At 32.0% G+C, this 15,372-nt stretch overlaps 1 protein-coding gene across 1 annotated transcript; it reads right to left on the bottom strand.

Moving 5' to 3' along the window:
- Positions 1–8,676: 8,676 nt before the first annotated feature.
- Positions 8,677–12,171, bottom strand: LOC149226942 (uncharacterized). Its single transcript, XM_089375389.1, has one exon. The coding sequence runs from the start codon at positions 11,741–11,743 to the stop codon at positions 8,804–8,806; it is 2,940 nt and encodes a 979-aa protein (XP_089231515.1). The 5' UTR covers positions 11,744–12,171; the 3' UTR covers positions 8,677–8,803.
- Between the last annotated feature and the right edge of the window lie 3,201 nt (positions 12,172–15,372).

Genomic DNA, 15,372 nt, shown 5'->3' with positions numbered 1-15,372 from the left:
GTGAGAGAGCTAATAAACCAACTCAAGCCTTGAGAACATGAGGAAATATGTAATAGTCCAACCTAATGCCTATCAGCTACTTTTGGTGATAAAACATGAGAGATTTCTCATTTGGTGATAAAATTAGATGGACACCTTCCAAATTACCACATTTAGCATAGTATTTATAATCCTATTAGCTAAAAGGATTTCTTGTTTAATTGCAAGTGAAACTATCAAGGAATGGAGACACATGGCTTGTATGAGAATCATCTTGTTGGCATATGCTGGAAAGAAATAGTCGCATATATGGAATTCAATCTCAATACCCAACTCATTCACATAATGTAGGTTGTTCAATGCTTCTTGCATGTTCCCATATTTGAACAATTTTCTCATTTATGAATTACTATTATAATGTTGGATCACATTTCCTACTATTATTACCTTTCTTGAAGTTATATCTCATGTAAAGGGTATTTTAAAATATTTGCAAACTTGTTAGGCATTTCATATCTGTGTTTTTCCATAGTCCTTGCACGCCCAATGTTCCAACCTACACTCTAATACCACTTGTAACATTCCTTGGCTACCAATCTTGGGCACTGCCACTTATAGTGCTATTGATATTGTAATAGAAAAAAAATAACATAACCATAAATAGCATAAACAAGTTTGAGAACACATCTGCTAAAATTCAAAGACTCATGCAAACCTTGGATGCACCACCCATTCATATACCATGTTATTCCAGTTCTCTAAGAAATGGGTCACCCCCAACCTAGGGTCATGACTTAACAATGTCAATGGCTATCCAAGCTAGGTACATGTCTAATATTGAATATGAATAGGGCCAAGGTGCCAAAACTTAGTAGCCTCTAACCAACCCACACAACCTAAAGTAGTGCACCCCCTTCTCTGCACTCACAGTCCATTGGGTTGTGCCACTACCCTTTAGGGTTTCCAAATCAGGCCAACCAAGTACGTCCCAGAGCCCTATGGCTTCCAAGAGTTACTGCTACCATTATGATTTTCATGTACCCTATAGGACCTTGCATAGGGACACATGTCCCTCCTGATAAATATCCCATTGAATTGGGGAACTCCCTTTTTATAGACATGCGGCCCCTTACTTTAGATTGTAGTAATATATTCTAATATTATATTTTTATTTCAATTCACTTTACCTTTATAAGATTGGCTAGGCATAACATATTGTTTTCCTGGCTTAGCCCCCTTAATAGGCTTCCTAACTTCTTTTCCTTTCGCATCATTTAATCTTACTCCCGCATACTCATTTTTCCTTTGGTCTATAGTCGTGGTGTTGTTTTATTAATCTTAGTATGTTTACATATCGTTCCCACTAGGTTCATTGGCTTATTAACACACATGCTCTTTGGTTTGTCAACACATGCACCCTAGCCTTAAAACACATATGTGCATTGGCCCAATTGCCTAAGAGATTTATACACGCAAAAGCATGGCTCAATAGAATCTAACTCACTATCCTAAATATCATATGTACATTTATAAGACCATTTGGGGATCATGCAAGGGATATTACAATGTGGATGGATGAGCTATGCCATCAATACCTAGTTAAGGGTGCTTTGTTGGTCAAGGATGCCTAGTATTTTCATCATATATAGTATTATGTTTTTATTTTAATTTCAATCACTTCTAGGAATAGGTTATAATTTCCATTATATATACACTTCTAGTTTTTCAAATTTCTTTCTGTAGATATTTTAATGTAAATATAAGACATATTTTTCAAAAAAAAAAACAAAGTGTTTAGTGGGCCTCATTTGGTAATATCTTATAGTGGAACGATTTGATGTTACATTTAATGGCTTCCATACCTATAGTATTATTAACTTTGATGAGCCCTTTTGACCCTATTACATCACCAAAGAAGATCCTACCACTCAATCCTCTTTGAGAAGCATTGTACTCAATACATGTACCTATGATGTACATCCATAAGCCATGATTCCATGTACAAATGCTAACCTCAATGTTGAGAGTGAAGTAGTCCAAAAAGTGTTTCCATAAGGGGTTGATTCACAAGCCAAGGTTCCATGTGCTAGTGGTGCTCTCCACATCCAGAATGAATTCAACTAAGATATATGTCCATAAGGTCAAATACCAATTATTGCATAGTTTCTATTATATAGAAAAATCTAAATTCTTTTATTCATGATAAAGAGAAACTATATAAATCCCTCCTCGGTCGAAAAGAAAGGAAGAAACATAGCTCAAAATCCTAGTTCTTTCTTTATCCCATTGCTCTCAATTTCAGTCAATACAATATAATCATAAATATAAACTCAAAATTTATCATACCACTCTATTATAAGGGAGAAAAAAAATAACTCCAAAGTCATTACATAACACCTTCTTTCACTATCCTTTTAAAAGTACATAAAATCATAAAGTTAGTGAATATTAATTATTATCTCTACACCATAAAATGAATCATTAATACATTATTAAAATAAATTCACTACCTCCAACTAAGGCACATATAAGGCCCCAACACAAATCATCGTTTCGCTCTTAAGAAAAGTACCATTGAAAAAACATGAAATGTCACCTCGAACTAGTTGCAACCATCTCAATCTCCATTGTAAATAATCACATGTCTATATGGTAATTTACAAACCGTTTAACTCATACTGCTACTATTATCTCTCTTGGTGCACCCTCATAATGAATCCATCTATGGCGTCTTCCCCTCTCCTTAGGTTGCCTATGTGCAGTATGGGTGATGCATCCTCCTCATCTCTAGTTACTCTATTGAGAATCTTCCATGATCATCAATCCATCTTACCATAATATCAAAAAGCTAATTGTCTTACTAGAATATCGAAGTGATAATTAAGGCAACCACTAGGTATATAAGAAATAATGTTGAATACAAGGCTCATCCCTCCATCCACCATTTCAACCATGTAAAACCTCTTGCAACTCTAAAAATGTAGTGTTGACTTCAATCTAACAAAGATAATAATTAATCTGTGAATCTAGTTAAAAACTAACATTAGGATGATGACCCCTTGGGATAATCTGTGAATCTAGTTAAAAACTAACATTAGGATGATGACCCCTTGTGATAATTTGACTCTTTTGACTTTCACCCAATGGTAGTGATGTCCTTGGTATTTTTGTTATTTCCATCCCAACTTTACTCCAATACCATGCAATTGTGACTTGGTGCCACAAAAGAGGGATCACATGTCCCACCATTAATCCTCATATATTTCAAAGCATGAAACATTAAAGAATTTTAAAGGAAAAAAATAAACCTCAAAACAAAAAAGTGTATTGACAAAACCAACTTCATAATAAACAATAAGACTCAATATAATAATATTAACCTTTTTTTAGCTATATTTTCGTTTCTTTTTTAATTTTCCTTTTAGCTATATTTTCAACTTATATTTAGTAAAAAATATGAACACCTTTTAAATTCCACATTTAATAAGTAACCACTCAACATAGTCATGAGTAGACCCACCTTATACAAAATAAAAAATATATAATAATAAAAACACATTTACTCTATATAATTTTTCCTCTATATTTATTAAAATATATAATAATTAAAACATCCAATAAAAATTAAATAAATAATATCATTATATCTTTTCCTTAAAAAATTATAACTCCTATTTTATTATTTAATAAAGTTTTATTTAAATAATCAAAATTCATCTCACTTTCTTGATAAACTTTGTAAAAAATTAAACACTCATAATATTTCTCCATCCCTTTTCATTATTATTATTTTAATAAAATTTGCATTTGGGAAATCAAAATTCCTCGAACTTTATCGTCTTTTAAGAAATAAAAGACCGATAACATTTCTCAATACCTTTTGCAGAAATAAAACGAACATTTGATTTAGACTCTAAATATTTACAAATAAAAACGCGTGCACCTTCAACAAATGGGACTCCAGTGTGACACGTAGACGACGCAATGCATATATATATATATATATGTATATTTTGCTCGGTCTGTGTCTTGTTCGATATGCCCAGAGAATATCGTGCACAATCCAATATCCTACTACCTACGCGCAGATTTCTATTTTTTTCTAGTTAATATCTTTTATATAAAAATAAATTTATAATTAAATTTGAATTTCTTAACTATGATCTCCAGCTAACAATATAAAAAAATTAAAATATAAAAAAATAAAGTTGGAGGGAAAAAAATTATATATAAATTATGCCCTAACAAAATCTAGACTATTTTATTTATAATAAAGCAAAACCTTAGATATAACTGAAAACGCTAGTTCCCTCAATACTGTGTATATGACACATAAATATAAATCTATTCTCAAATTTTATTTTATTTTCAGAATTCTCAAAATCTACCCTATAAAATTTAAATAAATAAAACATATAAAAATTAAATAAATAAAACATATGTAAATTAAATAAAAAAATTAACTAACAATCTTTTTAAAATTAAATAAATTCATAAAATAAATTATACTATTATTTTTTTCCTTAAAATATAATATAATCATTAACCACATAAAACTATAAATATAAATAAGACTTTGACTTTTTTTAATATTAAAATTAAAGTGTGATTACCTATATGGATGTGTGTAAATTTATCATTATGAGACATGTTAAATTATTATTAAATTTATCATTATGACATATGTTAAATTATTATTATGATATATGAAATTAAATTTCTAAATATTTTATTTAAAATACTTATCAAAATGATAAATTTAGTATTTTTTATTAACCTAATAAAAATATATTCAACCTAATTGAAAAAGTAATGTATTCACAAGATTTATTATTATTGAAAAGGATTCATACTATTTTGTTTTATAAAAAAATAAATTCAAATAAAAAACCATAGTTATATGGGTAGCGCTCTCAGGGATTGGAGAGCCGAATTTGAAGCTCGGAGCTTGGGAGTTGATCGAAGCAAAATCATCAAGAGTTTGAACGGGTACTTTGGAGCTTTTCGAGAGCTTCACTGCAACGGAATTTTGATTTTTTGGGAGCTTCACTCCAATGAATAAGTGCAAAGTTAGGTGTATTTGACGTTTCCAATTTGGGTGCTACTTAAAAACTGATGGAACTGTGCGAAGGGAAGGGTATGCCGTTGGCTTTAGATCTAGATATGGGTCTGGAATTAAGAGAAACAACCCATTTATGGAAAACCCTTTTATCCAAATGAAGATGAGGCACCTGGCCAATCATGATCTTTGTCATTGGAAAGCTATTCATTCTCCTCATATACGTGGATGGCTGATGGATATAAAAGAATTTAGGAAGATTGTTGGTCATGGGCAAAACCATCATCATTACTGATTGGACAAAAGATGGAATCCTAAAGAAAAAAAATTGAAAGTATAAAATATAAATATTATTTAAAAAACATATTTTAATTTAACATATTTATTTAAGTATAAAATATATATTAACTTGGAAATTTATAATTTTATTATACAAACTCTTTTTAAAATAATGTTGGATTTAAACTCTATTGTTTTAATTTTTTTAATTACTATTAATATATATTTTACGTTTTCTTATCTCTATTATAAATAGATGTAATATATATATATATATATATATATATATATATATATATATATATATATATATATATAATGTTGGTGAGGTCGCATCAAGGGTGAAGAATTCACCATTGACTTAACATATAGCGTTGCATGAAATCACCTAATAATCGACTAATAACACCTTTTTTTTTTTTTTTGGTTTGGGAGTTCTGCATGTTTTGATTGAGAAATTGTTGATGAATTAATGTTTTGATTTTTTTTTTGTTTTACATATTTCTTTGCAAGATGGAATTTGATGCGCAAGTTTTAGATGAAAATAAATTAATTATTGTATTTTTATTTTTAATATATATTATATTATTGCCGCATATTTCTAGCCATACTGATAGAGTATACCAAAAACTTGTGCAACATAGGAAAAAAAACTAAAAGTAATAGTTTTTCTATGAACTAAAAGTCATCTTATATTATATTTTAAATATATATTTAATGTTTTTATGTGTTTGAAATTTTAAATTAATTTTGTATAATTAAATTTATAAATGAATTTGTTTTAAAATAAGATTTTTATTCATAATTTTAATTTAATTCTTAATAATTATTAAATAAATGTTTAAAATTTAACTCCATAGAAAATGTTAGAATATTCATAACAATATTCATAAATTAAGAATTAAGATTCATCTCCAAATTAGTTATGCTCTTTTATTTAATTAAAGAAAATGTGATATCAATACATGTAATATTGAGCATGGTGTATTGATCATAAAACATGATATAATAGAAAAAGTTAAAAAATTTGTGAGAAAAATCTTCATAATTAAAACATATATATATATATATATTATAATTAAGAACAATTTTATTTCTATTTTATAGTAGAAAAATTTATGATATAATTAATAACCGGCCTAGATTCATCTTAACTCTAGATCTACCAATCGTTGAGAGGGATCAAATCTCTTGAGATGCAAACATCTTTTAGAGTGAAAAGAGATTTGATTCCTCTCTGTGGTTGGTAGATCCAAAGTTAAGATGGATCTAGGCTCGTATAATATAAATGTAGTTGACATTTAAATATTTTATTTATAATTCATATTCTCCACATTAAAATGTTAAAACATGCTCCCTCGTATTTTTTTTCTTGTGTGCATATATTTAATTATTTTTATTATTAATATTTTTTAAAATATTGCATGTCAAATCCATATTAATCTTTGAAAGAATTATAAATATCACTCATACATTAAATTAGAAAACAACGATTAATGGAATTGAATTTTGTCAATATTTCTCTCTATATATGTTCCATGTTAAAATCTTTTACTCAACCTATGTATTGAACATTTTTATTTATAATCTAGGCTAAACTTTTCTTTGTTATTGATAGTTTTAAAATCTTAGATCACAACTCCATATTAGAAATAAAATAAATTACACATCTCCCTAGTTATAAAAGTGAAAATATAAGATTTTTTTTAATTTAAATTACTTTATTTTTCTCTATATAAAGTAGATATAAAATTATGTTACTTGATATAGACATTGATAGTAAAATATTTTTTGTTTTAAATATCACATGTAATATCAATAATACTATTTATTATCATTTCCATATTAAGTAGTGAAGAAATTACATTACTTCCTTATAGTAAAAAGTAAATTATTTTTTTTACTCATCTCCATATTAATTATTTCCATATTAAATAGTGAAGAAATTACATTTCTTCCTAGTACTAAAAGGAAAATTATTAATATTTTTTTTTACTTTTTGTTACTTTACATTTGTTAAGTAATGTAAAATTAAGGTGCAAATTGATTTATTTTAATTATGGCCAACATTAAATTTTTTGTTATCACTATTTTAAATTTCTTAATTTAAATTATTATTTTACTATTTTTAAATGTAACTTTAACTTACAACATCTGCTTGTCCAACAAATGCACAGAGCATGCCTCCCTTGCCTCGTGTAGTCTCAACTGTCCTTCCCAAAATTTGCACAATTTTGCCTCCTTGCCGAGACTGTCCTTCCCAAAATTTGCACAATTTTGGCTCCTTACACAGACAATCATTGTCTGCTCAGACTGTCTGTCTCCATCTCTCAATGACTCTTGCCAAGTTTTCATCAACAGTTGCGTGGAGCCATCATCCCGCATCACAGCGCGGCTACCTCAGGATCATGTGTCATGGTATACTAGGAGGTTTTGGATTTAATGTCATCTTATCATGAATGACTGCAAGTAAAGGTACACCAACAGACATGTCAAGATGAGGAATGGGATGAACGGAGTGAGCATATGCAAATGGACAGGTTCACCCACAAACTAAGTATGCAAAGTGGACGAACGCAACTTAGATGCACCTTCACAGACAAGTGAGCATGTCAAGCCTTTCAGCATGAAAGCAAAGAACAAGATGCATTTCATATTAAGGTTAAAGGGGGCACAAAAATATTAATTTAAAATAAAATTATAATTTAATTAATTTTAATAAAAAAATTTAATCTAAATCATGAAATAAGTGTTTTGATATTTATCATTTACTAACTACTACCTTATCACCTCTAAATAAACCAATATTTATAAACAAACCAATATTTATAAACATGGACGTAAAACATCACAAAATTTAAACAGCAAATATTAAATTTACACATCTTTATAACAGGGCCATACAAACTACAGCCCTTGAAGCTATTAAACTATTTAGGATTATAATTACCTTCGTTTATCTCTTATTAAATTCATTTATTTATTAATTAAAAAAATTGGTACCCTACCTTTTTTTCCCAAATATATACTAATAAAGCCTGTGAATGAACCAGGTTTAGAAAAGAGCCAATGAATATTGAAGCCCATCACCAGATTTTAACGTCATTGCAACATTGGAGTGCTGAATATGATAAATATGAATCTCACTGCAACTTCGAAAAAATCATTCAATTAAAAGAAATTAAACTTATTCCAATGTACAGAGCCTACTTTCGTGGCTAATTCTAACCTGGTCTCCTTGCGTAAAAAAAAAAATGGCAACCTGAATGAAGATCATAAGCCCTAATTTTGTTGTTAACCCTAACTTGGTTTCCCTATGCGTAGAAAAAATAGAAGAATCGTACATGGAAGGAATATTCAGGCATATTCTTGAATAATAAATGTGAAGTATATGACCAGTGCATGGAAGGAATATCCATGCAGTAGAAACTCCTCAAATGAAATAGCATGTTTCTTAGTGAAAGACGGAGAAATAGTAAATATGATTCAGTCCGGGTGCAGACATAACGTACCAGGAGCAATATAGCCATATGAACCAGCAACAGCAGACATTGACAGTGGATTTGGAACATCAATCAGCTTTGCCAGTCCAAAGTCTCCCACATGCGCTTCAAAATCATCATCAAGTAGAATATTGGTGGACTTTATATCTCGATGAACAATTCGTGGTATGCAATCGTGATGTAAATATGAAAGCCCTTCTGCTGCTCCTCTGGCAATTTTGTAACGAGTATCCCAATCTAATATACATGAACCTCCATGAAGCAGCTCACCCAAGCTTCCTTTTGGCATATACTCATACAAAAGAAGCTTTGATTCTTGGTCATAGCAGAAACCATACAGCTTCATGATATTGCGGTGTCTGATTTTACCAAGAGTTGATATCTCAGCGTTGAAGCTGTTTTCTACATGGTTTCCTTGGCTTTGAGAAGCCATCTTCTTGACAGCAATAACTTGTCCAGAATGCATGGTGGCTTTATAAACTGTTCCACATGCTCCTCTTCCAATCACAGTTGTCTCAGAGAAATTATCTGTGGCTTCTACTAGGTCTTGGGAAGTAAAGCTCTCTGTTGGGAAAAAGTAAACAATATACTCTTTTGGAGAAACAAGCGCACAACGTACTGGTTGCCGGGAAAAATAGTAGATGGCCAGCAGCATAATCAATAAAGACCCCCCTAAAATGCCAACAATTATGGCCACAATTTTCCCCCTTGTGTTCTTCGTCTCCTGCCAAACAGGGGAAAAGGCAGATGGCCATGCATTTGAAAGTTTGCATGCATCTGGCATTGGCCCTCCACAGAGCCCTTTATTTTCAATGAAACAACTAACAGACATGCTGAGAAATATAGTTTTGTTAGGCAGAGGCCCAGTAAGATTGTTATATGAAACATTGCACACGAATAAACTGGAGAGATTTGCAAATGAAGGAGGAAGTTGACCAACAAATTGATTGTTATTGAGATATATGGATTCTAACAAATTCAGGTTGCCCAGTTCAGCCGGTATTTTTCCTGAAAGCCTATTCAAGCTCAGATTTAGAGCAATCTGCAAGCCTGTAAGATGACCAAGTTGTGGTGGGATAGGTCCTGAAAACTTATTCCCACCCATTTGCAGTTCTGTCAAATGGGAAAGCCTTCCAAGAATACCAGGTATCCGCCCTGACAGTTTGTTATCAGAAAGCTTCAGTAATTCCAAAGCAAGAAGATTGCCCATCTCTTCTGGGAGACTGCCACTGAAAGAATTTCTGCTCATGTCAAGTCGTTGAAGTCTTGCGCATTCGCCAAGCTGCAGAGGAATGCTTCCTGTAAGTTTATTCGATGAGATATTAAAAGTCACTAGTTGCGAAAGATTCCCAAGCTCGGGCGGGGGGTGACCCACCAAATAGTTATTGGACAAGTGAAGACTCTCCAGGCTTTTGCAGTTCCCTAGCCCTGGTGGAATTAATCCGCTGAACTGGTTCTGATATAATTCAACAGCAGTCAAATTTACAAGTCGGCAAAGCTCTACGGGTAGGCTACCAGTCAGTTTGTTCTCTCCCAGACGCAGCTGCATTAGGGATTTGCAGGTCTTCACACCATAAGGAATATTCCCCACCAGCTGATTGGACCAAAGGTTTAACAGTTGCAATTTTCCAAGCTTGCAAACTTGACTTGGTATACTCCCACTGAGAAGATTTTCTGACAGATCAAGCACTGTTAGTCTACTGTAAATTCCGATCTCTGGAGGAATTATACCATTCAGGAAATTATCAAAAAGTTGTAGATGTTCCAAAGAAGTCAAATATTGGAATTCAGTTGGGATACTGCCATCAAGTTGATTGATAGATAGATCCAATCTCTCTAACTGTCTTAACTGCCCCAGTTCTCGAGGAATATTTCCCGTAAGTTTGTTCTCAAACAAATGAAGCAGCCGCAAGCCTTTTATGCGACTAAGCTCTGAAGGAATGTTTCCTGTCAACATGTTTTCAGAGAGATCAACCTCAATTGCAGAAGCACAGTTTGCTAGCTGCCATGGGATTGTTCCATTCAAATTATTACTATAAAGATATAGTTTCTTTAGATTTTGCAAGTTTCCAAGCTCCACTGGAATCCTTCCAACCAAATTGGTTTCATACAAAGCAATCATCTCTAACTTGTTGCAATTTCCGAGCTCTTTAGGAATTGAACCCGAGAATCCGTTCACCCACAATATCAATGACGTTAAGTTACGAAGCTTTCCTAACTCCTTCGGAATTTCACCTTGAAAATTATTGTGAGCCAATCCAAGAACCTGCAAGCTATCACACTCGCCCATTTCTGGGGGAATTGGACCTGACAGCATATTCTGCCCGGCTCGGAAGACTTTCAAGTTCTTGAGATTCTTAAACGATGTAGGCAATGAACCAGTAAGATAATTGGTATAGATAAGAAGCTCCACAAGAGATGAAAGGTTACCCAGCTCTTGTGGCAGATTTCCACCAATGTCATTCTCAAACAAATAAAGTTTCTTCAAGGACGATAACTTGCCTAACTGCAGAGGGATTTTACCTTGCAGCTTATTGGTACTCACATCAAGAATCTCCAGCTGCAAGCAGTCCCCAAACTCTGGCAGCATCTCACCCGACAGCTCGTTCTTTGAAACGTTAAAAACTCTCAGAGAAGTCAAATTTGCAATATTGGGGGACAAGCTCCCTGTTAAATTCATACCACTGAGATTGAGAGACCGTATTCTAGGATTACCAGTACTGTTTATGCACTCTACACCCTCCCAATTACAGGGATTCTCATCGGTGGACACCCAACTTTTCAATTTACTGAAGTGATCAAGCTTTCTCTTAAACTCAAGCAGACATTGTCCTTCCTCATTAAGCCCATTAAGCTGAACCACCAAAAGGACAACCACAAGTGCTCTCAATGAAATACTCAGGGACATTTCAGGTTTCCTCATGTTGTTTGGCGTCTGCTTTTCTTGGCAATAGCCTCATTGTGTGTCAAAATGTTCAGGAAGAGTTAAGCATGTTGTCATAATGACCAGAATTTTGGAGAAGACCGTGAAAACCCATATGAGTAATGAAAACAGCAACAGGTATCCAAAATGCCAAAAAATCACAAAGTAGTCAGAAACCCACTCTGGACCTCTTGGCTTTGTTATGCAGACTCTGGTTCAACAACTTAAATACAATCATAGAATTACAGTGCAAGTGGAAAAAACACAATGGAAAAGCAGCAAAGTCAATACTCTCCTCTAATGAAATTATCTCAGAAAATGATACTAATGTGAATGCCAATGCAATTGGCATCTTAGTCATTTCAGAAAGTAATTTATGGGATGAATACCTGATAGTGCACCTCTCAATATTCCAGCCTTCAATCATTGACCCTGCCCCTGTACTGCACCCTCTATCCTTGGATTCTCTGGTCCATTCGCTGTCCATCAAACGCATTGGGAGCTTTCTTTCTCCTTTTAATATCATTTTGATTGGTTAGTTGAAAATGCATCCAGTCTACCACAATAATCTATTGTTTATTTACATCCAAAATCTCAGTCAACGACAATAATCTATGGTTTATTTAAATAGGAATGCATCCAAAATCTGTCTGCCACAATAATCTATTGTTTATTTGAAAATCATTGCATCCAAAATCTCATATATTGTTTATTTGAAAATGATTGCCTCCAAAATCTCAGTCTACCACGATAATCTATGTTTGTTTAAACATGATCTTATTAGAAAAAGAGATTAGACTCTATATATAATTCAGAAAAAAGACTATTCCTTATCCTCGTGTATGTTCATATACTAACATTAAAAAAGCTCATTTGTCTAGTTAATAATAAATTATTAACAGAGGAGTACAAAAGGGCATGGGACTCTTTGTCAAAAGGAAAGGATTATTCCTTATCCTCGTGTATGTTAATCATTTTGCACATATTAAAAAATGTTAAAAGAGTCCATAAGGATTGAAACTCATGCCCTCCCTATGCCTTTCCCGATATCATCCTTCCACATTTCGATTTCTTTTTAATTACAATGGTGGCTCTATAAATTGGTCAAATGTATCTGCCTATACCATGGCAATTCCCTTCAAAGCACTTAGTGCAGCTGTCCAAACTATCCATATAAATATGAGATTATGTTTTAACATTATTTTACGTTTTTGGAAAAGGATATATTGTTATGGTTTGAAGTCAATGTAGTTTTTATAAGGTTTTTATATACTTTAACTAAATATGTACATTATATTCTATGAAACAATCGTTTACTTAAATCTATTTTATGTTTTTATGTTTACTTAAATCTATGTTTTATATTAAATTAGAGTAAAATTTAAATTATTATTAATCAATTTAATTAAAAAATTGATCAAAACATGATTAGTAATTTGAACAACATCTTTTTAATTAACTTCTTATTGTGGATTTTTTTGAAGTTAGACTTAATTTATAAAATACTACTTATGATGTCTAAACAAAATAAAAAATAATTTTTATATGTATAACATGAATTATTATTATTATTATTATTATTATTGTCCTTTTAAAATATATATGATTATAAATCTTATCAATTATATTAAGGTTTTCTATTTCTACTATTGCAATTTGGGTGGATATTTGTAATTATATTTATTTTAACTATGAATAGTATATATTAGAAATATTTTTATTTTACAATAAATAAGTTAGGTAATTTAATTATGTCGTGTTTCTCTTTGAACATGAGTTGGTCCTGTATTGTTTCCAGATGTTACGGTTGCATCAACATCTAATTTTTTGTCCACAATAGAACAATTTACACTACATCCGTTGAGAGGAGTGTCATGTTTCAAAGCTCAATGCAGAGCTTTATTTCCATCTTGATATATGTCATTGATTGCAGCAACATATGCTAACGAAACATCTAGAAGGGCATCATCATTTTCCTAGACAACTCGAATTGAAGGAGGCAAATAAATTTTTGAATGAGCATTCCATCTCTGGACAAACTGAGAGGATCATAATTGTCCTTGTTTTTATAAGATACAAGTTAAAAATCAGCGTTAAGTATATATGGCTATGTCCATCTGAGATATCTTTCCAGGAACTGAATAGGGTCGCAAACCTTGTGGTAAAATAATCAAGTTGCAAAGCTGGGGAAATTATTGTGAGGGGCAATAATCGTTTCCATAATTTTAAAGATGGCTTATGTTTTTGTGGGGATTATTAGTGATCGTAAAACTGAGGAACATTGTTTCATCATTTTAAAGATGGCCTATGTTCGCATGGGGATTATTAGTGATGGTCAAATGAGAAAAATTGTAAGCACAAACTAAATGCTTTTTTATGCATAAGCTAAGAGTAAATCTTCACAGAAAGATACATTCCCAAGTAATATTGTCGTAGTTGTAGGTCATGACCACCTTGAAGCAATCTTATTAATAATAAAGAAGAGTGGTGGAAGTATAAAAATGCTCATAGGAACAAGAGAGACCCCTCTACATTATGTTGTGAACAATAACCATTTTGCATGTGTTGCTCTCTTGCTCAGACATGGAGCCAATAGAGACATAAAAGTCTTGAGAAATTAAATTCCTATTCAGCTTGCATATTCATCTACAATGAGTGCATTGTAGAGTCTGCATGATGAAGAATTCCTTGATGAAGCATGTGATAATATTACAACGTCTCAAACTTGCATTGTATCTTCCATTAAGAAATCTTTAACAAGGTTCAAATATTCATATTCCGAGAAATCATGCGAGACTTATTCAATGCTTCTAGGAAGTTTGTCTAGTTCCAAACATGTATCTTCTTTGCAATTTGTTTGTCATCCTGGAAATCCTCCAATTGCAAAATCTTTCTCACAAATTGTTGCAGAGGCTCCAAAAAAGTTCCAAGTAGAGCCTTCCTCACAATTCCCTTCTTCTAATAGACAAGAATGTGAGTAGGCCACAAATTCAACTTGGGAAATGGTCTAGAAAATGTCCCTCAAGCATATAAATAGTTCAGATTCAGCTTCGAATGTGAAAGAGATACACGTTACTTATGTAGTTATGTTGCCTCCTTACAACTTTATTTCTATTCATTTGTATCTTTATTCATGTGTTAATAACTTAATACAACTTTAATTGTTAGTGTTCTGTAACATAAATGGTTCAATGGAGACTAATGATTTTTTGAAGTTAGAAAAAGGAGTTTTACATTATGCTTGTGAGCTTGATTCTGATGAGATGTTTCGGCCTTTTATTAGGTTTTGGAAAATTCACACTTGTGGATGTTGATGTTATTCATGAGGAAGATCGGTGTTCAGGTTTACATTTTGCAAGTTTTTACCATTCTCATAAATGTGTTTATCGTCATCTGAACAAGGGGGCAAATCCTTTTCTCTTGGAATTCAAGGATGCCTCTAGAGGAAGCTTCATGGATTCCAAGCCTTGATGTTGACTAGGACTTCATGAATTGTCACTTCAATTGGAAATGGACACTTTCAAGCATTTAATATCTCACATGAAACTGATGCTTATGACTTAAGACAATTGAATAACATTTTGTTTACTAATTTTTATCGTCGATAATTGTTTATATGCTTCGATGCT

Source organism: Pinus tabuliformis, chromosome J (genome assembly GCF_031772625.1).
Source record: "Pinus tabuliformis cultivar Carrire ecotype Pingquan chromosome J, CPIR1, whole genome shotgun sequence".
Taxonomy (NCBI): Eukaryota; Viridiplantae; Streptophyta; class Pinopsida; order Pinales; family Pinaceae; genus Pinus; species Pinus tabuliformis.
This window is presented reverse-complemented; position numbering and strand designations above follow the sequence as displayed.

Bases quoted from the DNA above. Each gene is read 5' to 3' on its own strand.
- LOC149226942 (XM_089375389.1), bottom strand. From the start codon at position 11,743: ATGAGGAAACCTGAAATGTCCCTGAGTATTTCATTGAGAGCACTTGTG.